The sequence below is a fragment of the Mustelus asterias genome, chromosome 12, assembly GCF_964213995.1.
Source record: "Mustelus asterias chromosome 12, sMusAst1.hap1.1, whole genome shotgun sequence".
NCBI lineage: Eukaryota > Metazoa > Chordata > Chondrichthyes > Carcharhiniformes > Triakidae > Mustelus > Mustelus asterias.
Genome location: NC_135812.1, coordinates 98,922,068 through 98,950,020, shown reverse-complemented (window position 1 = coordinate 98,950,020; position 27,953 = coordinate 98,922,068). Strand labels below are relative to the sequence as shown.

The 27,953-nt window shown below is 44.9% G+C and overlaps 1 protein-coding gene across 1 annotated transcript; it reads left to right on the top strand.

Annotated features, from left to right (window-relative positions):
- On the top strand, window positions 1–27,408 carry gprc5c (G protein-coupled receptor, class C, group 5, member C). The gene is made up of 5 exons (XM_078225681.1): window positions 1–130; window positions 4,979–6,024; window positions 10,323–10,426; window positions 19,609–19,803; window positions 22,949–27,408. Exons 2-4 carry the CDS (start codon window positions 5,010–5,012, stop codon window positions 19,762–19,764), a joined length of 1,275 nt encoding a protein of 424 aa, XP_078081807.1. The 5' UTR covers window positions 1–130; window positions 4,979–5,009; the 3' UTR covers window positions 19,765–19,803; window positions 22,949–27,408.
- Window positions 27,409–27,953: the final 545 nt, after the last annotated feature.

Below are 27,953 nucleotides of genomic sequence, written 5' to 3'. Positions count from 1 at the left end.
TCTGTCTCTCTCACTGTGGGTGTGAGCTTTACCTTAACTCTTCAAAAACTGCATTCCGTTCCAATATTAGCAGGACCAATCAGTCCTCCCTGCTACAGCCACCAGAGAGGACCCAGCGAATGCACTGAAGGTGAGTGAGGCAGGACTTTTATTTGTTGCATGCTCCCAGTTGGAACTAAGACTCTCCTTGTGTTTTAAATTGGGGGAAGGGTCCGTGCGGGCACTGCGGGTCTGTGCTGCTGCTGGGACGGTGGGAGAAGAGGAGGCGAGAGCGCGGACATCGAAGCTCGGCTCCAGCCCTGCTGTGTGTGTGTCTCCGTCTCTCACTCACACTATGTATGTGTGTTTCCCTGTCTCTGTCTCGTCTCTCTCTGTCTCCCTGTGTTGTGTTTATAGAGAGAATTGTAACAGACTGGTGCTACAACAACAAGAAACTCCCCCACGCACAGACCGCGAATGTCAATTTCGAGATTGGATTAAATTTGCAAATTGTAGATTTTTCAAACGTTTAAAGTGTTGACGGGATTGAAGTAAAATACACGGGTTTTTATCAAACTAAAGCACGAGTTTGTGTTCACTATCGGAGTTCTGGAAGTGCAGTCTCTCAGACTGAAGGTATCTTTATTTCCTCTGACTGAATACATCCAGCTCGGTATTTTGTTGGTCTTGTTAAGTGTTGTTGCAGAGACAGGATCGCACGGCCGAATTAGTCCAGCTTTTATATGGAGAGTAAGTTAGCATTCTGCCCACCCTCTTTTCGACTTTCTTTGCTGCTTCAGGGTGGTTCTAATGGCAGTTACAACTTTCTTATCTCTCTCTCTGCAACGCTAGTCCCAATGAGTTAGCTGGCAACATCACTTTTCAAAGGAGAAAGATTTTCTCTGGTGGTTAGTTGCAGCAAATGGTAATTCCCCCTTTTGTTGTTTTTGCAATGTTCCTCTCCCTATCTCCTGTAATCTCCTCCAGCCCTACGAGCCTCCGAGAGGCGCTCCTAACACTTGAGCAACCTTGATTTTAATTGCTACAACAACGATTGTGGTGCCAAGCCACCAAACTCTGGAATTCCCTCCCTAAAGCACGCCACCTCCCTACCTTTCCTCCTTGATTAGAACCAGCCTCCATGACTAAGCTTTCGGTCATCTGTTGGACTATCTCCTTATGTGGTTCAGTGCCAGCTTTCTTTTTTATAATGCTCCTGTTTTATGGAATTTTGATTTGATTTTATTATTGTCACATGTATTAGTAATCAGTGAAAAGTATTGTTTTTTTGCACTATACAGACAAAGCATACCGTTCATAGAGAAGGAAAGGAGGGGGTGCAACTCTTTTAAGCTCTCTAACAATACTCTAATTCAATCTTTTCACTAAGCTAATCTTTCTCTACATCCTAGCTATGACTAGCACTACATTCTGCACTCCTTTCCTTCCCTATGAATGGTATGCTTTAGTCTGTATAGCGCGCAAGAAACAATACTTTTCACTGTATGCTAATACATGTGACAATAATAAATCACATCAAAAATATACTGCTACAGTCGTAGCTAGGGTGTAGAGAAAATTGAACTTAGTACGAGGTAGGTCCATTCAAAAGTCCGATGGCAGCAGGGAAGAAGCTGTTCTTGAGTCGATTGGTACTTTATGACTCTATCTCAGACTTGTGTAACTTTTTCTTGTTTTTATGTTCTTAAAGGCACTATATAAATAGGTATAGTTTGGGTAGAAAATCTTCCTGCTGTGTTTACAATGTCACTATCTTCAAAACCCCAAAGCATTTCCATTTCTCTGCCGTGCATTTAATATCCTCCAGAGATCCAAATTATTTCATTAGTGAATTATTGGTGAAATGTGCTGGCGATTGTTCTGTAGGTAAACATGACAAGCCAATTTACACACAGCAAGATCCAACAAACCCTGGGAAGATAAATACTGAAGTAATCTTGAGCATTGCAGGGTTAGCAAGTCACTAGGAGAATTCCCTACTCAAGCAATCAAATAAGAGTTTTTACATCTGAATAGTCAGAGGTTTACAGCATGGAAACAGGCCCTTTGGCCCAACTTGTCCATGCTGCCTAGTTTTTTTACCATTGAGCTAGTCCCAGTTGCCCGTGTTTGGCCCATATCCCTCTATACCTATCTTATGCATGTAACTGTCTAAGTCCTTTTTAAAAGACAAAATTGTACTTGCCCCAACTACTACCTCAGGCAGGTTGTTCCAGACACCAGTGGAGTGAGTGGAATAGGCAGATAGAGCCTTAGTTTAACACCACACCTAAGAGATGGTGTTTTCTCTCAGTCCTGCACTGAAATGTAAATGATGATTATGTGCTGAAGCCTTGCAGCGGATCCTGAACCCAAAATCCTCAAGACTCTGAAGCAAGATCCGACTGGCGTGCCAGTCTTAGCACTTTTCAGAAGGTAACTTTCCCCTGAATGGTGATTCCTCACCTCTGAGACTTAACATTGTGCAAGTTACCTAACCATTGGGAAATCATGGCAAAGCTTGACCCGGTTTTTCACAGTTCACATACGCACATTTTTTTAAGCAACAATGATTACTGGAGAAAAGGCACAAGTACGCACCTGGATATCTTTCCCTCTTAATCCTGGAGAATTGCGACACACCCACTGCTGGTTTTGATTTAGACTAAGTTGGGTTTACACTTTGTCTAATATATCGTAACTCTGGCCAAATGAAAACTTCACTAAATCTGACTGTTTTGTTCTTTGGCACAACTTGTTGACAATTAGTGCATGCTTTTCATGTTCTGTTGATCAACAGTCAAAGCATTAATAAAGTGTAGGATCGAACGCTTTGTGTCACCAGTTAGTGATGCCCAAGCTCAGCTTCTGTAGCTAGATTGAATCTGAAGAACATGTTTACCAACGTTATTAAGTATATACATGTTTAATGTACAATATAAATATCTCTCCCCATTCCCTAGCTTCATGTGGTATCTATTGAAATGCCATAGCAAATGAAGGTAGATTAGTTGGTGGATGGAGTGATTTGGTAAGTAGTCATACCAGGGTTTATTTTATTGACTTACCACAATGATGGGAAAAGTTCTAACTTTAAAAAAAACACAATTAAGAACTGCAGCACTTTTCTCACGCTATCGAAAATAATCTGGCAATTTGCAAATCAAATTTATTTTCAATGAAGGGACTTCGATATACACTAGAAGGGTGAAAATGAATTGCAGGGAGCAGGGGAGTGGGACAGGTCTTAATTAGACAGGTCTTTTTAAAAAGCCAGCACGGATATGGTGGGATGAATGGCCTCCTTCTGTTCTTTGAGATTCTGCAGGGTAGATCTTGACTTTGTGTGATCATGGTTGGTAACCAGTTTTACGTCCCTTGTGCACTTTTACGTTTTGACTTCATGGAGATTATAAACTGGACTGCCAGCTCTCTCAAGGGCGGCACGGTAGCACAGTGGTTAGCACTGCTGCCTCACAATGGACCCAGGTTCAATTCCCGGCTTGGGTCACTGTCTGCGTGGAGTTTGCACGTGCTCCCCATGTCTGCGTGGATTTCCTCCGGGTGCTCCGGTTTCCTCCCACATTCTGAAAGACAGGCTGGTTAGGTGCGTTGACCCGAACAGGTGCCAGACTGTGGCGACTAGGGGAATGTCACAGTAACTTCATTGCAGTGTTAATGTAAGCCTTACTTGTGACTAATAAATAAACTTTAAAGTCGAGACCTGCTTCGTGACTGGAGTGTTTTTTTTCACTCGAGTTTCTTCCTGATGTTAGAATCAATTGGATGAAATGGGCAGGATGAATCTCGGCATTAGTATGCCAGATTATATGGGCGGTTGTGACAGTGATCGCTGAGGCTGCTGGTTAGTCTGGGGATGGTCACTTGGGAGGGGAATTTTTGACTCTCGTAGATTGTAACTATGGTTACAAACACCATCTGTGTTCTCAAGTGACTGAGGAATCTGGCAAATCCCATGAGTAAATAACAGAATGGGTCCAGCACTATAAATATATATGCATTTGTTTTTGTTTTCATTATTTGAGATTCTAATGATCAAACTTTACTTCCAAATGTCCCAGCAGGAGGATGTGGTGAGGGAGATTTCCCCAGGTGGGTTCCTTGATGCCACAGAAGATGCACTGTCCCTTCATAAAAGTGTTTTCTTAATCAACATTTCCTTTGGACAAACCGATTTTGAACTCTGATGCAGTCAGATCAAATTTCAGCCAAATTTTATATTAACGTTTGATCAGTGGAATCGGGCCACTTAGATTAGCTCGATATTAAATAACATTGCTGCCCGTGCAAATGTAGTCATGTGTAACCCCACAACCTCAGGAATAGGGTATGGAAAAACGGCAGGGAAATAAATAGGGAAAAGAAAAACTATAACCACATTATTTATTAGTCACAAGTAGGCTTACGTTAACACTACAATGAAGTTACTGTGAAAATCCCCTAGTCGCCACACTCTGTTGCCTGTTCGGGTACACTGAGGAAGAATTTAGCACGGCCAATGCACCTAACCAGCACGTCTTTCGGACTGTGGAAGGAAACCGGAGCACCCGGAGGAAACCCACGCAGACACAGTGGGAACGTGCAAACTCCACACAGTCAGTGAGCCAAGCCGGGAATCGAACCCGGGTCCCGGGCACTGTGAGGCAGCAGTGCTAACCACTGTGCCGCCCCACTGTGTATGAAGCCTCTTGAATTTGTTAGTCTTATTAATTAATAAAGGCAAGTGTGGCAAATTCTGAGGTTTTTAAATAGCAGAAACACGCTCCTGTGCATGCAATAAACTGTTTTATCTCAATCCTTGAATTGGGATAATGTAAATTGTCAAAATCTGTTTGATTTTAAAGTGGACAAAAAATGCTCATTGTCACTTGAAACAGTAATGTGCGTTTTCATTTCCCACTGACCCAATCCAGGGACCTATTTGATGTCAGACTGCTGTATAATTTGATAACCTGTACTCTTTTTTTTCCTTTTCTAGGTACGTAACAACCGACCAACCTGAGTGGAAGATGAGGCCGATCGCGCTGCAGTTGTGTGTGTGGATCAGTCTGCTCCTCCCTGTGACTGCAGCCGCCGCCCCAGAGGGTTGTGCTGCTGGCCTTGACTCGCTTTACTTCAACCTGTGTGATTTATCCGCTGTCTGGGGGATTGTGTTACAAGCTCTGGCCAGCGCCGGCATTCTAAGTTGCTTTGTGCTCACACTGGTTTTATTGGCGAGCATCCCCTTTGTTCAGGATGGCAAAAGGAAGAGCACAATTGGACTTCAGCTCTTTTTCATTTTTGGCACCTTCGGCCTCTTTTGCCTGGTCTTTGATTTTGTCATCAGCAAGGACTTTGCAACCTGCGCCTCCAGAAGGTTCCTGTTTGGCGTTCTGTTTGCAATCTGCTTTTCCTGCTTGCTGGCGCACTCCTTCAGACTTTGCTTGCTTGTGAGGAAAAACGATGGCCCCAAAGCTTGGCAAATTTTTACCCTGGCCCTTTCCCTCACCCTTGTGGAAGTGATAATAAATACTGAGTGGTTAATAATCACCATTGTGAGGTACAATGGCACCAGTTCCGTACAACTCGGAGATCCTTGCAATGTTGCTAATATGGACTTTGCCATGGCTTTGATTTATGTCATGCTACTCATCGTAGTTACATTTGGCCTCGCTGTGTCCACTCAGTGGGGTCACTTTAAGCACTGGAAGAAACATGGCATTTTTATCTTTGTCACAGTTGCCTTCTCCATTGCCATCTGGACTGTGTGGATTGTGATGTATGTTTATGGCAACGAGAAAGTTGGAGACCAAACCTGGAACGATCCAACCCTCTCCATTGCGCTGGTTGCCAATGCCTGGGTGTTTATCTTTATTTACATCATCCCAGAGATCTGCCACCTTACGAAAGCCAGCATGGAGCAGAACTATGTTGAGGAGGTGTACCCAACAAGAGGAGTGGGCTATGAGACCATCTTAAAGGAGCAGCAAGCGCAGCACATGTACATAGAAAATAAAGCATTCTCGATGGATGAACCCAATGCAGGTTAGATCTATTTGTTCTAGGTCCTTTCGTTTACAGGTGAAGATACTATTTTTCTCTACCTGACAGCCTGGGGCACAGTGGTTAGCACTGCTGCCTCACAGCGCCAGGGACCCAAGTTCGATTCCCAGCTTGAGTGACTGTATGGAGTCTGCACGTTCTCCCCATGTCACCCAGTTTCCTCCGGGTGCTCCGGTTTCCTCCCACAGTCCGAAAGGCATGCTAGTTAGGTGCATTGGGCGTGCTAAATTCTCCCTCGGTGTACCCAAACAGGCGCCAGAGTGTGGCAACTAGGGGATTGTCACAGTAATTTCATTGTAGTGTTAATGTAAACCTACTTGTGAGACTAATAAATAAATTTAACTATGAGAAATCAGCACTAAGCAGCCTGGTACAAATTAACCAAAAATTCTCTCAGGCGAGTTGGTTTGATTGTCAGGCCATCCTGTGTAGCTTCCCCACATCCTAATAGCATAAATATCAGTCACCATTGCTGTTCCCTCTGATTACACTGCATCAAGCAGGTATCTTATTTAACAATGTTGCTGAGTGGCAAGCTAACTCGCCACATTGGTAAGCAGGGGGATTACAGCAATATGATGAGCACTGGTGTTACAGGCGAAGAGCTGTATTGCTGAAGCTTTTACAAATTTCAGCTTCTGCTGAACAACGATCTTTTGAACTTTCTCCAAGGCTGGGTGGGGGGTAGTACAGGTGACAAAGACCCCTCCTAGAATGGACCCGTCAGAGAGATGGAGATTCCGGAAACCTTCCAAAATGACCGTAACACTTCAAAAAAATGTATTAAAGAATTTCATTCTTTTACCTATTGTATTTTTGTTTTAAATCAATAATTACATAGAAACATATGAGTAGGCCATTCGGCCCCTCGCATATCATTCGATCCCGTTTGCCCCAAGAGCTATATCTAATTCCTCTTGAACTCATGCAGGCTGAAATTTTCTGGCAGTTCACGTCTCGCCATCACTGCAAGTGAGGACGGGGAATTTGGCGCTCAGCCAAAACTCTGTTCACTGCACCAGATGTTCCCACTGGTGTGAACGGCTGGAAAATTCCAGCCACAATATTTTGGCCTCAGCTGCTTTCTGTGGTAGCAAATTCCACAGGCTTACCACCCTCCGGGTGAAGAAATATCCCTTCCATCTCACTCCTAAAAGGTTTACCCGTGTCCTTAGACTCAGAGCCCTGGTTCTGGACACCCCCACCATCCTGTCTAATCCTGTTAGAATTTTCCATGTGTCTATGAGGTCCTCCTCCCTCATTAGTTTTGAGTAGTTTACTGTCTCAAGTTATTGAATAGCTCGTTCCGAACCAGAAGTCTATGTCTCAGAACTGCCTGCCTGTTCCTCACTGGGCTGCAAGACAAGTGTTCCATCTTTTAAAAACTAGGGGCGCAATCTTACCGGCCGTTCACGCCATCCTCCTGCTGCAGCGAGGTCAGAGAATTTGGCGGCCAACCAAATCTCCACTCTGTGGTGGGATGGGAACATCCTGCCTGGGGGTTGGAGTTAATCTTTGGGAATGTGGCCCCAGGCTGGTCAGTTTTTGAGATACTATGAAGAGGGCAGAACTTCCGTGTGCAAAATTATGGAAGAAGCAATAGAGAGAACACGGAAAAACAAATAATCCATAAAAATAAACTTGAATTTGAATTTCTGTCTGGTTGATCATATATAAGACCATAAGGTACAGGAGCAGAATTAGGCCATTTGGCCCATCGAGTCTGCTCCACCATGTAATCATGGCTGATATGAGCCCCCTGTCTTCTCCCCATAACCCTTGATCCTCTTATTGATCAAGAAGCTATCTATCTCTGCCTTAAAGACATTCCATGACTTGGCCTCCACAGCCCTTTGTGGCAATGAGTTCCACAGATTCACCACCCTCTGGCTAAAGAAATTCCTCCTTGTGTCAGTTTTAAAGGCGAGTCCTTTCACTCTGAGGTTGTGTCTCTCCCATTGGTAGAAACATCCTCTCCACGCCCACTCTCTCCAGGCCTCTCAGTATTCTGTAAGTTTCATTTAGATCCCTCCTCATGCTTCTAAACTCCGAGTATAGACCCAGACTCCTCAACCGCTCCTCATATGACAAACCCTTCAATCCTGGGATCATTCTTGTGAACCTCCTCCAAGACCAGCACATCCTTCCTTGGGTATGGGGCCCAAAACTACTCGCAATACTCCAAATGGGGTCTGACCAGAGCCTTATACAGCCTCAGCAGTACATCTAGCCCTCTAGAAATGAATGTTAACATTCAATTTGCCTTCCTAACTGCTGACTGAGCCTGTATGTTGACCTTTAAGAGAGTCCTGAACCAGGACTCCCAAGTCCCTTTTGTGCTTCAGATTTCCGACACCTCTCCCCATTTAGAAAGTAGTCTACGCCTCTATTCTTCCTCATAACCTGGCTGGCAATTTATTCAATGTGGAAATTATCATCCATTGTAATGGTGCATCTAGAGTTAGTGGAAATGAGGGCGGGAAATCTCTTAACCTCAGTGTTGCTGGTGCAAGGGACTTCTCTTCTGTTTTATCACGGCTCTCTCGCTGACTTTCCGCCCTCCTGTAACAAAGAGCAGAATATTCCAACCATGCCTTAAACTAAATTATTAATACCAGAAAAGATTAATCCAAAATGAAGTGGCAATGCCAAATCCCACCTCTTAACTACTCTCGTTTACACATGTTAATGGTCTAATCATCCTCGCCCTGAACTAACCCAGAGAATATCAAGTCAGATAATATGACGCTTTGCGAATTTATTTAAATTTGGAGATAAAAGGCTTTGACCTGTAAAAGTGACTGTGAAGCTTTGCTGGAAGATGTTGCAAGAAACCCAACTAATTCATTTAGTTTCCTTTAGGGAAGGATACCTCCTTTCCTTGCAACATCTGGTCCCTATGTGACTCCTGCCTCACGCCAACGCAGTTGACTCTTAAGTACCCTATGAAGTGGCCTAGCATGCCATGCAGCAGTGCTAATCGCTGTACCACCCAGTTGTTTTGGGTGGTACAGTGGTTAGCACTGCTGCCTCACAGCGCCAGGGACCCAGGTCAATTCCACCCTTGGTTGACTGTGTGGAGTTTGCACGTTCTCCCTTTGTCTGCGTGGGTTTCCTCCGGGTGCTCCGGTTTCCTCCCAGGGTTCAAATATGTGCGGGTTAGGTGGATTGGCCATGCTAAATTACCCCTTTAGTGTCAACGGCATTAGCAGGATAAATAAGTGGGGTTATGGGGATAGGACCTGGATGGGACTGTTGTCATGTGCAGGCTTGATGGGCTGAATGGCTTCCTTCTGTGCTGTATGGATTCTATGAAGTGGAAATGCCGGCGTTGGACTGGGGTAAACACAGTAAGGAGTCTAACAACACCTGACGAAGGAGCAGCGCTCTGAAAGCTAGTGGCGTTTGCTACCAAATAAACCTGTTGGACTTTAACCTGGTGTTAGACTCCTTACTGGATTCTATGAAGACAGCCCATCACGTTTTCTCAGGGCAGCTCGAAGGTTGGCCCTGTCTGTGTTACTCATGTATGCTAGGAGCAAAAATAAAGTGTTGGAGGTGTTAACTGAGCGCCAACCCATTAATTACTTTTGGCCATCGTGTATTCTGAAGTTCCGGCAGTGAATGCCAGCGCACCGTGAAACTGTAGTGGGTTTCACAGCTGACCCTGATCCCAGTCTCCTGCCAGGGTTAATGGATAACCATCAGGAGCGGAAACCCTGGCCAGTTTACCTCTCCTCAAACTCAAGGCCATGAGCCGATTGCAGCATCCCTATCACCCCACCTCCAGAACACGTTTAACTAACTCAGCGCTCACGCCAGGAATTGAACCTGAAAACTTGCTTGGTTAAATTGCATCAAGTTTATTTGGTGTCACGAGCTTTCGGAGCGCTGCTCCTTCATCAGGCTACCCCCACTGATCACAGTTGCAGAGTGCCCAGTGGACCCCCTCTCCCCCGCCCCCCCCCCCAATACAGCTGCTCAGCCCTGGTGGGCAGTGCCAAGGTGCCAGGCTGGCATTACCCAAGGGGCACCCCTTAACTACCCACTCACCCAATGAAGAAGCAACGCTCCGAAAGCTCGTGATACCAGATAAACCTATTGGACTTTAACCTGGTTGTGAGACTTTTTACAGTGCCCCACCCCAGTCCAACACCGGCATCTCCGCATTTTGGTTAAATTGGGGGAAAAAACTTGCTGAGAGCCAAATGATTTTTAAAATCAAACAAGACGATTGTTTTCCCTGTGGAAGATTTGACTTTGTCTGTTTAATTTCCCAGCAAACCGGCCCAAATCGCCTTACAGTGGTTACGCTGGTTACAATGGACAGCTTCGGAACAGCGTGTATCAGCCAACTGAGATGGCACTGATGAACAAAACCAATGTAAGTCAGCTTAATAAATTGGCTTTTTGAGAATAGTAACTACAGGATTTCCTTCCCTCTTTCCAGATATGAAACGCAAATATGATACTGAAATATAAGAAAGGTCAAAAGTGGCACCATTGTAAATGAGTCACAAGCTATAAATTTATTATTTATACTGTCCCACTGTGGCTTACCGGTATTTGCATACTAAAGAAACAATAGTTAATGTTAATCATTAGCTGAATGATTAACGATGACTGTTAACTGGAGAGACAGAGCTTCTTTGATTTTAAAACGCACTTGTAACAAAATTCAAATGATGAACTTCTCTTGCATCTCGCTGTGGCTCAGGCTCCTAATGGTGCAACGTCCCCTCGTGTACAGGACCAAGTGCTCAAACCATTACCTGCTGCCAGACACCACTAATTTAAAAGGGACGTGTTGAACTCATGTCATGGGTGGCACGAACATGCATGTGAAAATAATCCCAGTTAACCCCGTGACAGTCCAGTGGTGTCTGGGGTTTGCCATTTAGTCTGTGTAAATTTAGGAGCATTGCGGGTGGACTCTTCCAGACTAGAGGCAGGAAGGAATAAACATCCCGGGCTGAATTTTACGAGAAAAATACTCCAGCTCGTGTGAAAATGGGTGTGTTGCAGATCCATTTCTTTTTGGCCGCGTTTTTGCTCCCAATCTGGTGCACATAGCACATGAAAAAATAGGCTAGACAATTTCTAGCTACGACAGGCAGTGTGGGCAGACCTCTGTGGCTGTACATGCGTAATTCCAATAGCAGAGGCCTGAGAGAGAGAGAGCTGTCAGGCCTCTGCTGTTGGAGCCAGTCTCAACACAGCTTCCCTCCCCCCACTCCACATCTGCAGAGGCCTGCGGCCAATCGCGAGCCCTACACTGTCCGAAAATAGCAATATCGATCATAGGCAGAGCGGCAGCGAGCCTCCCCACTGACCACACCTACAGAATGCCCAGTGGATCTCACCCCTCCTCACTGATATGTCCGCACTGCCCAGTGAGCATTGCCAAAGTGCCAGGCTGGCACTGCCCAAGGGGCACACCCCCTTGCCCTCCCCAGGGCCTCCAGCCCTACTGGCGAGGACAACACAACTGTTTCCCGTTCATGGGAGCAGGTGTTCTCCTCACCGGAGAGAACCTGTCCCAGCGAGGCCGCGAAGGCGAGTGAGCCCAGAGGACTGAGCGCCGGGCTCGCTAAACAGATCGAAATTAATATTTAAATAAAATTACAAAATGTAATCAGCCTCTTGCCGGAAATGGGCGAGAGGCTGACCGTTGCCCGTAAGATGGCAGGAGCCAAGAAATCGGGCGCGATCCTGATTTCTCGGCTCTCGTGCGATGTTACCGGCTCACTCCACCCATCAATGGGCGGGGTGAACCGGTAAAATCGCAGCCCCCGTGTGCTGGACCCGATTCTTGTCCAGGGATACCTGCTGGAAACCATGTATTTCCTGAATGTTGAGTGCAAATTGAGTTAAATTCAGCTGAATTTAGCCTCCAGAGTTAAATAATCCAGTCTCGGGTATGATGGGCACTGATACCAGAGTCCAGAGGACACCCAGAGATGAGTACTCCAGCAAGACAGTAAAAACACTCATTGGCACAGTTTGCATATGAATGTTTAATACCTTTCCTGCATCGAAAAACTGTCCATTAAGAGTTTATAAGTGAACTTCACTATCAGACATACTTTACTAATGCCTTCAAAAGACAAAGAAACATGGGAGAGAGAAACTGTGCCTTAACATTGCATCAAAATTAGTTGTTGCGTTTGAATATGTGAAGGTTTAAATTTTCAGTGTTGCTGCACATTAGTAAATGACTGCTTAAAAAACACAGAATCTCCTAATCTGTCAGCAAATGACCAGTACGCGACTGGCATGCAGTTAAAATTGGAAGAGGCAACATTTGGCCCATTAACAAAGTGCAGCACCGTCGGCAGAGAGATTAAAACAAGGACACCCTCTTTGAGGTTGAATGGGAGAGATCCCACAGCGGAACTGCAGAGGAATTCCTCCCAGTGTGCTGGCCAATACTTAATACTCAGATAACATCAATACAGTGGATTATTTGACCTTGTTCTGTTTGTGAGAGCTTAGTGTGTCTAAATTGGCCGTGTTTCAACACTGACTACATTTCAAAAGTATGTGATGGGTTGTAAGCACTTGGAGAGATCCTGCGGCTGTGAGGGGCGCTATATAAATGCAAGCTCTTTCTTTACTCCATTTACTGTCCCCCGTCACCACCTGGGCACTCCTTTATATTGAGGTGGGCACGGAGGGCAATCTGTGTAATTTACCACTGACTGCCGATTGTCTTCCTTCCTGGGGGCTGAAGACTTCACCTCGGAGCTATTTGCCTTTGAAAGTGAAGATGGATTTTGAGTGCTGTGCTTAATGAATTTTTGATAGGCACAGTAAGAAGTCTCACAACACCAGGTTAAAGTCCAACAGGTTTATTTGGTAGCACGAGCTTTCAGAGTTTCGCTCCTTCATCAGGTGAGTGGCAACGCTCCAAAAGCTCATGCTACCAAATAAACCTGTTGCACTTTAACCTGGTGTTGCGAGACTACTTACTGTGACTACCCCAGTCCAATGCCGGCAACTCCACATCATGAATTTTTGATTGGCAATGAATTGTCAGGCTGTGGGCAGAAAAAGGCCATTAAAGGTAATCAACGTTTGAAAAACCAAGTTTTTAAAAATCCATGGGTCAGCACGATAAAACATTCTGGATCTGGAGGAAGGGAGGGGGGGGGGGAGCGGCTGAGGTGCAGAACACTTCATTTGCAGGATGCTGTACATTAGTAATTGACTTTTTTAAAAAAAACACCTTCCTAATCTGTCGGCTCGCAGTAAAATGACCAGTACGCGATTGGCATGCAGTTGAAACTAGAAGAGGAAACATTTGACATGGTGGTACAATGGTTAGCATTGCTGCCTCACAGAGCTAGGGACCCAGGTTCAATTCCGGCCTCGGGTGACTGTGTGGAGTTTGCACATTCTCCCCGCATCTGCGTGGGTTTCCTCCGGGTGCTTCAGTTTCCTCCCACGGTCCAAATATGTGCAGGTTAGATTGGCTGTGCTAAATTCTCTTTTAAAGTCCGAGCGACGAGCAGGATGGGGTGACGGGGATAGGGCCTAGGTGGGACTGTTGTCGGTGCAGGCTCGATGGGCTGAATGGCCGCTTTCTGCACTGTAGGGATTCTATGATTCATTGTTTTAAATCTAAATTGTCAAAGAATATTTCAGATTTGTCAAGCACAATGATTTTGGGGGGGGAGGGTTGTGCATAAAACCATGAATGTGTCACAACACATGCCAGCTACAGTCCATAACTTGCATTTGACAACAGATAGGTCCAGATAACTAATTTTGATGTTGACTTCAGATAAATGGTACAAGAAAACACATAAACCTTTCTAAATTAGGAACAAATCCATATCAAAATATGCACAGTAGGATTTACAGCGTCAATAAAGCGAGTCTCAAAGACAGAACTGGAGAGAAAGATTACGTGACACTGCCATCGTAGAAATTGAACGCAGTTTGAGTCTGATTGTTCAGTTTGATCTGTTTCAGTGGGAGAGAGTTGTGCGTGCTAGGCTTTGACTGTGTAAATTAAAAGTCTGCTCTCTCTCGGTTACCTGTACCCACTCTAATGGCTTTCAAGAATTATGATTCCTCTGCAGCTATTTCTCTTCCCCCCCCCCCCACTCCTACAGCGCTGTTAGCTGCCACTCTCATCTGCTGTACTCCTGTGTGTCTTTATCAGCTGTCCGCGCTTGTCAGAAACCTTGGTTGCAGAGTGCATATAATGAAGTTTGGCCTGTTGTGTGTGGGAAGATGAGCTGCTGTCTTCTAACCTTGAAGTTGAAGGCGAAGTTATCTTCACCACAGTGTTCCCAATCTATAAATAGCATCTGCTGCCGTAATCTCGGTTTGAGATGCTTCTCCTGGTATTTCATTTTTGTAGTTTTTCTTTTCAGAAAACAGAACTAGGTAAAAGTCAGTAACATCTGAATTTCCCCCCACTTTGAGGTATCAGCTGCGGTTTAGTTGATAGCATTCCTGCCTCCGATTCACATAGTTGCTGGTTCAAGTCTCACTCCTGGGCTTGGGCACAAATACCAAGTGCAATACTGAGGGAATGCTGCACAGTCGGCAGTGCTATCTTTCAGATGAGGCAATAAACCGAGACCCCATTTACCTGCTTAGTTGGGTTTAAAAGACCCCCTAGTATTATTTCCAAGAGGAACACGTGAATCATCCCCGGTACCCCGGCCAATATTTATCCCTTTATCAACATCACATCCAGATTATCTGCTCATTATTATGTTGCTGTTTGTGGGAGTTTTCTGCCTTGCATAGAAACATAGAAGATAGGAGCATTTGGCCCTTCGAGCCTGCTCCACCATTCATCACCATCATGGCTGATCGTCCAACTCAATCGCCTAATCCTGCTTTCTCCCCATAATCTTTGATCCCATTCACCCCAAGTGCTATATCCAGCCGCCTCTTGAATACATTCAATGTTTTAGCATCAACTACTTCCTGTGGTAATGAATTCCACAGGCTCACCACACTTTGGGTGAAGAAATGTCTCCTCATCTCCGTCCTAAATGGTCTACCCTGAATCCTCAGATTGTGACCCACGGTTCTGGACTCCCCCACCATCGGGAATATCCCTTATTTCCCATGTTACAACATTTGTTACAGTTCAAATATTTAACAAGATACTAAACTGTGCAACACAACACTACTTTGACCTCTGCAGTTAGGTTTGCTGTAGGAAGTTAATGACAAATTGTTGCAACAACATACAATGGTTCACTTTTTATATGGGCAGCACAGAGGTTAGCTCTGCTGCCTCACAGCACCAGGGACACGGGTTCGATTCCAGCCTCGGGTGACTATCTGTCTGTCTGTTTGTGTGGAGCTTGCATGTTCTCCCTGTGTCTGCATGGGTTTTCCTCCAGGTGCTCCAGCTTCCTCCCACAGTCCAAAGATGTGCAGGTTGTGGACTGGCCATGCTAAATTGCCCCTTAGTATCCACAGATGTGCAGGTTAGGTGGGCTGGCCATGCTAAATTGCCCCTTAGTATCCACAGATGTGCAGGTTAGGTGGATTGGCCATGCTAAATTGCCCCTTAGTATCCACAGATGTGCAGGTTAGGTGGATTGGCCATGCTAAATTGCCCCTTAGTATCCACAGATGTGCAGGTTAGGTGGATTGGCCATGCTAAATTGCCCTATAGTATCCACAGATTTGCAGGTTGGATGGACTGGTCATGCTAAATTGCTTGTTAGAGTCCATAGATGTATTGGTTAGTTGGAATGGAGATAGTAAATGTGGGGTTTACAGGGATAGCATTGGAGTGGGACTGGGTAAGATTCTCTTTCGAAGATTCAATGGACTGAATTGCCTCCTTTTGCACTGTAGGGATTCTATGAACTTAGCATTTTTTTTGAGTAACAGCTGGTGGAAGACAAACCGCCTTTCATTTATAGAAAACCCCTTTTGTGATTTTCAGTGACAAGTGTACAGCAACAACTCGGCGGATTTGTATAGAACTACACCCCAAGGTGCATTGCAGAGGAAATAGACCTCGGTGCGATACAGATATTATTGGGAGGGGTGACCAAAAGTTTAGTTAAATTGACGGCTTTAAGGAGGAGTGGGAGGCGAGGAGAGCAGCAGAGTTTGAGCAGATTGAGGCCTAGAGGTCAGAAGTCACGACCATCATTGACAAAGTGAGATGAAGGAGGGAAGCAGGAAAGTCATGGTGAGGAATGGAGAGTTTGGGAAGGCTGTTGGATGGAGGTTGGGAGGGGTATGTTTGTGAAGGGATTGAATTCTGAAAATATTACATTGGTGTCTGGCTTCCCAAAGGCTTTTGTTGAGGTCAGCAAGGACGCATGACATACCCTACAATGCAGAAAGAGGCCATTTGGCCCATCAAGCTAGCACCAGCAACAATCCCACCCAGGCCCTATCCCCCAGATATTTACCCTGCTAATCCCCCTGAAACTAAGGGGCAATTTAGCATGGCCAATCCACCTAACCTGCACATCTTTGGACTGTGGGAGGAAACCGGAGCACCCGGAGGAAACCCACACAGACACGGAGAGAGCGTACAAATTCCACACAGACAGTGACCTGAAGCCGGAATTGAACCTGCGTCCCTGGCACTGTGAGGCAGCAGTGTTAACCACTGTGCCACCTGGCATGATGGAACAAAGGATATAGTCAGAAGGACTTCGGATGTGCTGAAGTTTACAGAGGTGGGAGGGTGGCCAGCAGGTATGACTGTTTCAGCAGTTTATGGTAAGTGCGGAGGTGGGTGATGCAGTGATGTGGAGGTACCCACCCCCCTCCTCATGTCTTTGCAGGCTGCCGCTACAGGATCTGAAGGAGGGGAGAGTGAAGGGAGATGGCTGAGCCACAGTTGAATGGGTAACGGTGAAGCCAGGGGCAGTCCCACGAGCTGGACAATGGGAGAATGTTGTTGGAGGTGGGATTATTTAAAAAGCTGCAACAGGAATGATCCCTGGAATTAAGAGCTTGTCGTATGAGGAACGGTTGATTCTGGGTCTCTACTCGTTGGAGTTTAGAAGGATAAGGGGGGATCTTATTGAAACTTACAGGATACTGCGAGGCCCTGGATAGAGTGGATGTGGAGAGGATGTTTCCACTAGTAGGAAAAACTAGAACCAGAGGGCACAACCTCAGGCTAAAGGGATGATCCTTTAAAACAGATGAGGAGGAATTTCTTCAGCCAGAGAGTGGGGAATCTGTGGAACTCTTTGCCGCAGAAGGCTGTGGAGGCCAGGTCATTGAGTGTCTTTAAGACTGAGATAGATCGGTTCTTGATTAGTAAGGGGATCAGGGGTTATGGGGAAAGGGTGGGAGAACAGGGATGAGAACAATATCAGCCATGATTGAATGGCAGAGCAGACTCGATGGGCCGAGTGGCCTAATTCTGCTCCATGTCTTATGGAAAGAGTTCACTTTTTTTAAATGGTAACACCTCATAGCACCCCCCCCCCCCCTCCATGTTAAATGCACCCCCCCCCCCCTCCCTCCATGTTAAATGCATTGTCAAGTGAAAGGGGAAGATTGTGGACAGTTACAGAACTCTGAACAGTGTCACTGCTGCAATGCTTCAACCTCTTGGCTCGAGATTTTGTACGCCCGCAGAGGTTTATCTTTCAAGAAATCAAGAAAGAACATTTTGCAACAAGTTTGTGGTTGTCTTTGTCCCTGCTATTTAAAAGGAAGGCTGTAATATCAGTGGGATACGGATGCCCAGCCAGGTGTCCTGCTGTAGGATATCTGAGCTGGAAGAGTTGACCTGGCCTTGGACAAGTGCTTATTTACCGTGTTTGTTTGACCAGCCTTGGCTTTGATGTATTTTCACGGTGAGGGAAGGCCATGTCAACTCTTTACCCTGACACGCAGTCTGTCCGATTACCAGAGCCTCTCGAGGGTAGCTGTATACCTGCATTAGACTGAAGCACTCGCGTTTAAACGTCACACCGTTCAGTCAGGCACAACACAACAGAAGCTTCGATGTGTGTCGCAATAAACTTTACACAGCAGCAAATCGATGCAGCGCTGAAAAGCCTGTATCAACATATGGTCGCAGCTGGGGGCTCTTTGTTTGTTTTCTGTGACAGTGTGGAAGCGCAGCTTGAGATACCTGCAAGGATGTTTTATGTAGCATAATGACAACGGTATATTTACTGCTTATTTTGATGATGGCTTGTCTTATTTTCTTTCCGTATTTTGGGCTACTCTTTCATTGCCTTGCTTGTTCGCCCTTCACCCTTTCGTCAGCCCTGCCAAAGACTGCTGGCAAGGAACAAAGAGATACTGTAGAAAGCAAAGTGTAAGCTCGTCCCAAGATTTAATGTCCAATTTCAACAAACAAGTGCTTTCATTTTGAAAATCTTAACGACGTAGGTTTAGCCCAGGTATTCTCCTCACTTGCTTTAGTTCCTAGTGACTGACTCTGACCTTGTTGATTATACCTGGTAATAAACACTGCAGCAATTGTTAGAATACAAGATGCTTGAGGCAGATAGCAGAAGCTCCAGTTATTACAGATATGTATTTCCGTTCGGTAGATCATGGGTCCCTGGTCAAATTTTCACCTTTTCATTTATTTTCAAAGTCAAGAAATGTAACTTTTTTTAAGGTATTAATGGATAGTGGCTAGAAAATTAGCACGCTAGGCTAGGTGCAAGAATTTGTATAAATCAAAAATACACTTATAAATGACCATTACAAATATTGGATAGTGTGCTTTACCACCCATTGTAACCAGATTGGAAAAGATCTGATTCGGTGGCACAGTGGTTAGCATTGCTGCCTCACAGCGCCAGGGACCCGGGTTCGATTCCCAGCTTGAGTCACTGTCTGTGTGGAGTCTGCACATTCTCCCCGTGGATTTCCTCCAGGTGCTCCTGGTTCCTCCCACAGTCCAAAGATGTGCAGGTCAGGTAGATTGGCCATGCTAAATTGCCCCTTAGTCTCCCAAGATGTGTCAGTTAGGGGGTTAGCAGGGTAAATATGTGGGGTTATGGGGATAGGACCTGGGTAAGGCGCTCTGTCAGAGGTGGCGCAGATCCGATGGGCCGAATAGCACTGTAGGGATTCTATGACTTTGGGAATTGACAACCCATCAGCAACAGTCCAAAAAGACGTGCTGGTTCGGTGCATTGGCCATGCTAAATTCTCCCTCAATGTACCTGCAAAAGGCGACTAGGGGATTTTCACAGTAACTTCATTGCAGCGTTAATGTAAGCCTACTTGTGACATTAATAAATAAACTTAAAAGAGGTGAATCAAAGTAACTACAGGAAAAATTAGCAGTTCAAAAACTCTGCAGTTTTACAGAAAAACCACCAATAACATTCCCAGAAAAATGCGACAATAGTTCTAATTGTAATAATTCTAACAAAATACAAACCATGTAACATTCATTAGCTTTCTGATTTTGTGCACTGGACAATTGATTTGTGTTAGTGTTTTACAGCTGATCATTTTCAAAGTGTTTATTTTCTTTACGCTCCTGTGTTACGAGTGCTGGCACTGTAACCCGGCATGTTCCTAACCTTTCTTTATTCGTGGATTTTTATTCGCTCCTTTTTGTTTTGTTCTTCCAAGTCATTAGAGAACCCCTATGACCATTATATCCCGAGGGTCACCATTAACCAGTCGGCGTTCTCCAGTAACGCCTCCACTCTGCGCGCCGAGGATGCGTTCACAGCTGAGAGCGGGCAACCTGCCCAACCAGAGGGCAGCAATGGACAGACATTTTAACATCTCCTTGCATGGCTGCAGAGAGACGACCAACAACATGTACGCCTTTCAATCTGTATCTGTGTGTGTGTTTGTGGCTATCCTGGGGATCCCTAGACAACGTGGAAATGAAGCTGTTAGCTAAGGAGAACTAGTAGACTTGTTAAAGACCGGAAGGGCATTTGACATGTCTTTGGGCTCCAACACTATAGACAAGATGCTCTTGCTTTTGGAAGTCTCGAAATATCTTGTCCTCAACTATTTGTTTTCAGGGTTTTGAGGGCAAGCAGCTTTTTTGTTCAGGTCAGGAACTAACTTGTTCCAAGAATGTTAAAGTTAGAACTTCTCAAGTCCCCCTATAACTTGCAAGCTGTGTGCACCTAAATCACATCCCAAGTCATCTCTCCGAATCTGAACTAGCCATAAAAATACTGTGGCTACAAGAGCCAGTCAGAGGCTGGGAATTCTGTGGCAGACATGTCTCCTCCTCATCCGCAAAGCCTGTCCACCATATACAAGATGGAACACTCTCCACTTGCCTGGATGTGTGCAGCTCCAACAATACTCCAGTACCTCAACATCATCCAGAATAAAGCAGCCTTGCCTGATTGACACCCCCCCCCCCTCCACCACCTTAAACATTCTCCCAGATAAAGGCAAAATATTGCGGACGTTGGAATCTGAAACAAAAACAGAAAATACTTGAGAAACTCAACAGGTCTGACAGCATCAGTGGAGAGAGAATAGAGCCAAAGCTTCAAGTCTGGATGGCCATTCTTGAGGGCTCTGACGAAGGGTCATCCAGACTCTCAACATTGGCTCCATTCTCTCTCCACAGATGCTGTCAGACCTGCTGAGATTTTCCAGCATTTTCTGTTTTTGTTAAACATTCTCTCCCTCCCCCACAAACACACTGTGGCAGCAGTATGGACCATCTGCAAGATGCACTGCACCAACTCACCAAGGTTCCTTCGACAGCACCTTTCAAATTCTCTGCTTCCTAGAAGGAAGGGCAGCAGATGCATGGGAGTGCCACCATCGGCATGTCCCCTCCATATCATACACCATCCCGATTTGGAATTATAATCATCATTCCTTCACTGTCGCCCCATCAAAATCCTGAAACTCCCCTCTCTAACAGCACCCAGGGTGTATCCACACCAGCTGGACTGCCACAGTTTAAGAAGGTGGCTCGCCACCACCTTCTCAAGGGCAATGAAGGCCTTGTCAATGACACTTGCATCCCACCAACCAACCCCTGGGGGAGGACAAAACCCCGTGATGCCCACGGCACGGACCCAGACTGTAAAAGTCTGGTGTGTCCCATCGAAGTCCCACCATGTGCCTGTTTAGGAACTGCCCCTAACACAAAAAGGGTTATTGCTGGCTCCTGGTGACAAAACAACTGCAAGTGTCACAACTGTAGGGCATTTTATTAATCGAAGCGAGGGGTGGACATTCTGTGCCTGAAACCTCTGGAATAGCATGAGGGGGCCCCTCACCACCTCAGCATTCCTTCGGATGGCGTGATTGTTTATTATTTAACTGTACCCAACCGGTTTATTTGGGAAAATCTGCAATCAATTAAAGACTTTGGACTTGTTCCAATCCTCTCTTCAATCTCCTCACGCAGCCCATTTTTGGTTGCCTGAATCAACATTTTCAGGCAAAAGTCCAGATGAATGCACATTATGTTCTTCCTGCGAATGTCCCAGCTGAGATTTGATGGGTGATAAATACTGACCTTGCCAGCGATACCCACGTTCCATCAAAGAATAAGAAAAGACAGATAGTTGCTGCTCTTCCTCCTTCACGTTAGCTCAGCTAACTGGAGGGGAGAAGCCTGGCATCACTAATAAACTGGAGTAGGTTAGCACACGTTACCATTAGTCTTGCCAGCTTTACTGAGTAACTCATGCTGTTTAATTTATATTCCGATCCTGTTCTCTAGAAAGTTCATTTAAATTTCTGGAAGCCCCCTTAAGTGCTGTGTAAGGCCCCCCCACCACCCCCCACATAAAGAACAAAGAACAGTACAGCACAGGAAACAGGCCCTTCGGCCCTCCAACATGCTACTAAAATAATTGCAGATACCAAACTATTGGCATTGACTTTGCAATTTGTGTTTGAAACAAAACATTTCAGTCTGTGTATTTTTTTTTTGGACGTAACGGGCAGCTTAATGAATATTCTGGAACACAACCGTAGCATTTCCAATTGGTCCGGTATTAGCGCTGGCTTGGTTTTCCAGTCAGCCATTGACTCTTTTTCCAAAATATACATTCAAGTTCCACATCCCTGTCACCCCAATTTAAAAACTCAGCTACCAGTTTCAAATTCTTTGTAAATACAACAATATTTTTCCAAGTTCCCACTTTCTACAGTGTGGGGGGACACTTTGCTACGCTCTCCAGAACTTGGAATTTGATACATAAACTTTTTGTCATCAAAATCAGATGGATAAATATTTGTCAATGTGTCATTGCTGGAAACACCATAAATGGGTCTGTGAAGATTTTTTTTCTTTTGCCAGGAATTTGAAATAAACACAAACTGAGATGAATTTTGCTGCTGAGATGGGCAGCACTGCGGCACAGTGGTTAGCACTGCTGCCTCACAGTGCCAGGGGCCCGGGTTCAATTCTGACCTTGGGTCACTGTCTGTGCGGAGTCTGCACATTCTCCCCGTGTCTGCGTGGGGTTTCCTCCGGATGCTCCGGTTTCCTCCCACACACCAAAGATGTGCGGGTTAGGTGCATTGGCCATGCTAAATTGACCCTACTGTCAGGGGGATTAGCTAGGGTAAATACGTGGGGATAGAGCCTGGGTGAGATTGTTGTTGGTGCAGGCTCGATGGGCCGAATGGCCTCTTCCTGTAGGGATTCCTCTTCAAACGTTAGCCCCATTCTTTGGGACCGTTACAGAAAAAGTGAGAGTTTTCACAGTGGCACTAATGACCCTCAGAACATTTAGAGACTTGAAGAATTCTTAGTCCAGAGATCTTTTGTGCTTCTTTTATATTTGGGTCATTCCTCACTTTAATCCTGTTTGCCGAGTAGTCAGTATGTATTCTGAGCTAACACGGGGGAAGGACAACATGTTACTAACTTGAATGATTTATTTTATTGAACAATAGATTTTTTTTTTGTCTTCACCTTTTTATCCCTGCAACCTAAACAACCCATTTTATTTCTTGATGTAACCAGGTCAGCTCCCAGTATGGAAATTCTCTGTGGTGAAAGGAATCTCTCTGTCGACCATTCACGATCAAACCAAAAACTGCAACTTCAGGCCTTTGCTGATAATTTTTGTTTCTTTTTTTATTCTGTGAGCGACACTGGATCAGAGGGAGGAAAATCCTGCTGATGCGGCATTTAGCTGAAAAGGAAAGGGATATTTTACTGAGGGAAACCCCCACGCAACTGGGTTTAAGCATTTTGTTTAGTAACTGCAAGTCAAGCCGCAATGAGTGAGTAACCACACAAGGCAGTGTGGGGATTGAACTATCGCTGATTTGTTCTCTATGCACAGTAAGCAATACTTTCATCAGTTTTTGTGAACAGGTTTTCCAAACCCCTGACCGCTACCATCCAGAAGAACAAGGGCTACAGACGCATGGTAACGCCACCAGCTTCAAGTTCCCCTCCAAGCCGCACACCATCCTGACTTGGAAATATATCGCTGTTCCTTCACTGTCACTGGGTCGGAACCCTGGAACTCTCTCCCTAACAGCACTGTGGATGGACCTACAGCATGTGGAGTGCAGCAACCCACGAAGGAGACTCAACCCCACCTTCTTGAGGGCAATTAGGAATGGACATTAAAAGCTGCAACATTCACATCATGTATGATGAGTAATTAGGCAGTGACAATTAACTGTCCAGTCTTGTCAATCTGCATATAACCACTGGTGTATCGCTCCCCGCCATCAAAACAGTGATGAAGACACTCTAGCTCACCTTGTAATAGGGAGATGGTTTTAACCTTCTGGGTGCACTCCTTTATCAGACTGAAGTTCATTCCTGTGACATGACTCCATCACAATACAGACTACAGAAATGGTCCATTTTATGGTTCAAGCATCTGAAGGACGATTGGCTGATGGAATGTCACACGTTTAGGAATTGACTGATTCTTCAGATTGAAGTTGTGCTATGTCGAGATTCGGACTGATATTCCCTTCATTTTACAGTCTAGTAGAGACTTTGCTGTCTCATTTCTGCAGCGCAGGTGCAAAGAATCCAGGGGTGCAAAATGGAAAAGGCTGGAAAATCTGTGGGTCTGACAGCATCCGTGGAGAGAGAGAGAACAGAGCTAACGTTTTTGAGTCTGGATGACCCATCAAGAGCTCTGACGAAGGATCACCCAGACTCGCAACGTTAGCTCTGTGTGCTCTCCACAGATGCCATCAGATCCACTGAGATTTTCTAGCATTTTTTGTTTCCGATTCCCGCATCCGCAGTATTTTGCTTTAATCTGGAGATGCAGGTCACAAAACAATCACAATTAACACCAAAAACAAACATGCTTTTCGATGCAAAGTACCACTTTGTGTAACAATAATGTTCAATACCATTGGCAAGAAATATTGCTCCTTTTATTAGTGTTTAAGCATCGTTGCATTATGTGTACAAGTGAAGAGATGACCCTGTCTACACTGCTATACTGCACTATCCTCGGGAATGGGGCTATAACAGTAGTTACATGGGGGATAGCCTTTGAAGTCTAAATCCATCACAGACCAACACGATTGGAAAATCTCAGAATTTCACAGGGCCATATTTTCCTTTACCTGTAGGATATAAAAAATGAATGCCATGTGAGTATCAGTGGAACAATAGAGAGACAGAGTATGGTATCGTGTTTTGATTCTGCATCTTGCTCCCAAGCTAAAAAGAGTTTACAAAAGGGAGTATTTTGTGTCTACCGGTGACCTGGGGGGTTTTTCAACCTGTGCTGACTTCTCCCTTTAACTGAATTGTGGACATGAAGGGTTGTTTTCCTATTTCTGGATCTTTGTAAGTATGTTGGCAAATCACAGGCTGGCTGAATATTTGTGTGTTCATAGAATCACTACAGTATAGAAGGAGCCATTTAGCCCATCGAGTCTGCACTGATCACAATCCCACCCAGGCCCTACTCCCATAACCCCATACCATTACCCTGCTCCTGACACGAGGGGCAATTTTAGCATGGCCATTCAACCTAACCTGCACATCTTTGGACTGTGGGAGGAAACCAGAGCACCCGGAGGAAACCCACGCAGACACAGGGAGAAAGTGCAAACTCCACACACACTGACCCAAGGCCGGAATTGAATCCGAGTCTCTGACGCCGTGAGGTAGCAGTGCTAACCACTGTGCCACCGTGCCGCCCGTTCATGATTTACTGATTTTTGACTCCTGACTAGTGGGACTTTACACTAGGGGAACGCTTTCAGAAGATTGGCTTCATCTAGGCATTTACTTTAGGAACTAGTGCGGTGGCAAATGTTCTTTTACCTTTGGTTTTTAACACTGGGTATTCTCTCATCAGTGATAGGATGTTATTAACATCTAAACATGGTTCTCCATTTGGGGTATTGTCTTTGCATCACTTGATGTGTTAATCACTTGTGCTTGTGGACACTTCTGTATTTCACCCCCTGCCAAGTGAAGTTAGTGGGCAGGATTTTCCAGCCACTCCCCAAAACCGGAAAATCCCGTCTGAGATCAATGGCCCTTTCTGTGGTCCGCCCCTCGCCTGCTGTGAATCCTGTGGCAGGTGGAATGGGAAAATTCACCCCACTGTGTCATCTGGCACTACCTACATTTATTTGACTTATTACTTCACTGACATTCACGGTTGAAAGCAACTGTTAGATACCACCCTCATCTTCATACTGAATGTAATACTCCTGCCTAACTTTGCATGTTTTCAAATCATGGAACTTCTTACAGATTTCTCAATTTTGTTTTATTATAAAGCCAGTCATTTAATGTCAAATGCTGAGCTGCTGCTGTAATCTTTATGGACAATAAGTAGTCTCTCAACACCAGGTTAAAGTCCAACAGGTTTATTTGGTAGCACGAGCTTTCCGAGTGTCACTCCTTCAGGTGATGTAAACAGCAGTAAAACCGGTGTGCTGTGATTGGCAGCTTACCATACTTTCTGATTGAAGTTGGGTTACATATTGACTTTAATGACAAAATTGTCCACGGGCTGTTGTCATTTGAGGTTTCTACACAAGAGGAAAACATGCCTCTCAGATTTTTTAAAAATATAAACTAGGAGGTCAGCAATAAGCTTTTTCTTGTGAGCTCAAGGTTAGTTTATTAGGCACACTTTGGTTTAATTGCTGCAATTTGTGATACCATCAGGACCTAAATTTCTATGTTAGCCAAAGAATACACTTTCGCAGCAGTGAATGTATTGTATATTCCGTGGCATTTTCGTGATTGTGATTTTACATTTGAAGCTTTTTATATTATGCTTTAACGATGTATCAATTGCATGTTTTTCTGTAAGATCTGGAGACTGTTGCATCAGTATGGAAATCGCACCCTCATTTCTCATGTATATTACTTAAATTCACACAGATTGGTAAATCCTTATAATTCAAGGATGTGAGGACTTGTGTAACAGATTTTGGTATTTTTTGTATTTATTTTGTCACCATTAACAATATTGACATATAATAGATTGATCAGACTTGCATACTGCAGTTCCACATTTTCATTGCATCTTTGAACTAATTATCAATAATTATGTACGAGTATTTATGAGAAAAAACATTCCCTTGCTTTTGCCATGTTGTGTTTTTTGTCTGCTGCCCCTCCCTATTGAATTAACTTTGCATTTACATAGAATTTATATCACAGATCTGGATTAATTGACCTAACTGATCTACGGTAGCCTTTATACTCCAAACAAGCCATTGCCCTCCCTACTTCATGCAGCTATTCACATATCCTTCTATCTGATGCGTCCTGGTCGCTATCTATTTACACTGAGCTTGGTCAGCGAGAGTAGAACATGGGGAAGCTTCAATGATGCACAGAGGAGTAGATTCCGGGGGCTTTTCTCTTCAATCCCCCTGTTGAGGAAATCCTGTACTCCATTGGGCCCGCATTCCAATCCCATAAGACCATACGATATAGCAGCAGAATTAGGCCATTCGGCCGACCCCGGTTGTGAATCCAACTGACTGGCTGACCAACTGGTCTTTTCTCATTCCATAGTTGTGTTGCCAGGTTGTATAACCACCACATTTTTTAACTTAGTGTGGCTGTTTTCCTGGAAGCTCAAGATTTGAATTGTAGAATTCACATGGCATCTATCTGCCTGTATCTTATCCAATGATGAGTGAAGTTCAGAGTTCCTGGGTTACCGAACCTTTCTTTGTGTGATCTGAATATGTATTCTTTGTTGCCATTGTTATTTTGAACAACCACAATATATATTTTTCAGCTGTTATGGTTGTACATTTCTTAAAGGAAGTCACTTCTCAAATGCCTGTGGAAATGTTATGGAACTAATCACTGGGATGTAATGAGACAGCGAAAGCATCCGAACGCGAAGATAAACGTTTAAGATGAAGTCAGGATCTGTAGACGATTGTCTTGACTGTGCTGTACCTGCGGGGCTGTTGCTACATTTTTGTTAAAATAAATTCTCCTTTACATTGCTTGCTCCAGTCATTTTGCTTCTTTCACAGAACCTCCTTGTATAAGAACAGTAAGTTTTTGTTATGTTCTTCGTGATGTATTTATTTATTAGTGTCACAAGTAGCCTTACATTAACACTGCAATGAAGTTATTATGAAAATCCCCCTAGTCGTCACACTCCGGCGCCTGTTCGGGTACACTGAGGGAGAATTTAGCACGGCCAATGCACCTAACCAGCACGTCTTTCGGACTGTGGGAGGAAACTGGAGCACCCAGAGGAAACCCACGTAGACACGGGGAGAACGTGCAAACCCCGCATAGGCAGTGACCCAAGCTGGGAATCGAACCCGGGTCCCTGAAGCTGTGAGGCAGCAGTGCTAACCACTATGCCACCATGCCCCCCCCCCCCCCTCTGTTAATCCCTCTGTTAATTATATCTGTTGGATGTTTAATTGTATTCCAGTGGTGGGCATTAACTGGGAAACCCTCATTTGCTCATAAACACAGGAGCAGAATGCAAGTGGGGGTTTTTGGATTGGTGGTGCCCAATGTGTGTTTCTGTGGG

Coding starts and splice junctions, on each gene's coding strand:
- gprc5c (XM_078225681.1), top strand. CDS start 5,010: ATGAGGCCGATCGCGCTGCAGTTGTGTGTGTGGATCAGTCTGCTCCTC. Junction 6,025..10,322: donor GATGGATGAACCCAATGCAG/GTTAGATCTATT, acceptor TTAATTTCCCAG/CAAACCGGCCCAAATCGCCT. Junction 10,427..19,608: donor CACTGATGAACAAAACCAAT/GTAAGTCAGCTT, acceptor TGTTCTTCCAAG/TCATTAGAGAACCCCTATGA.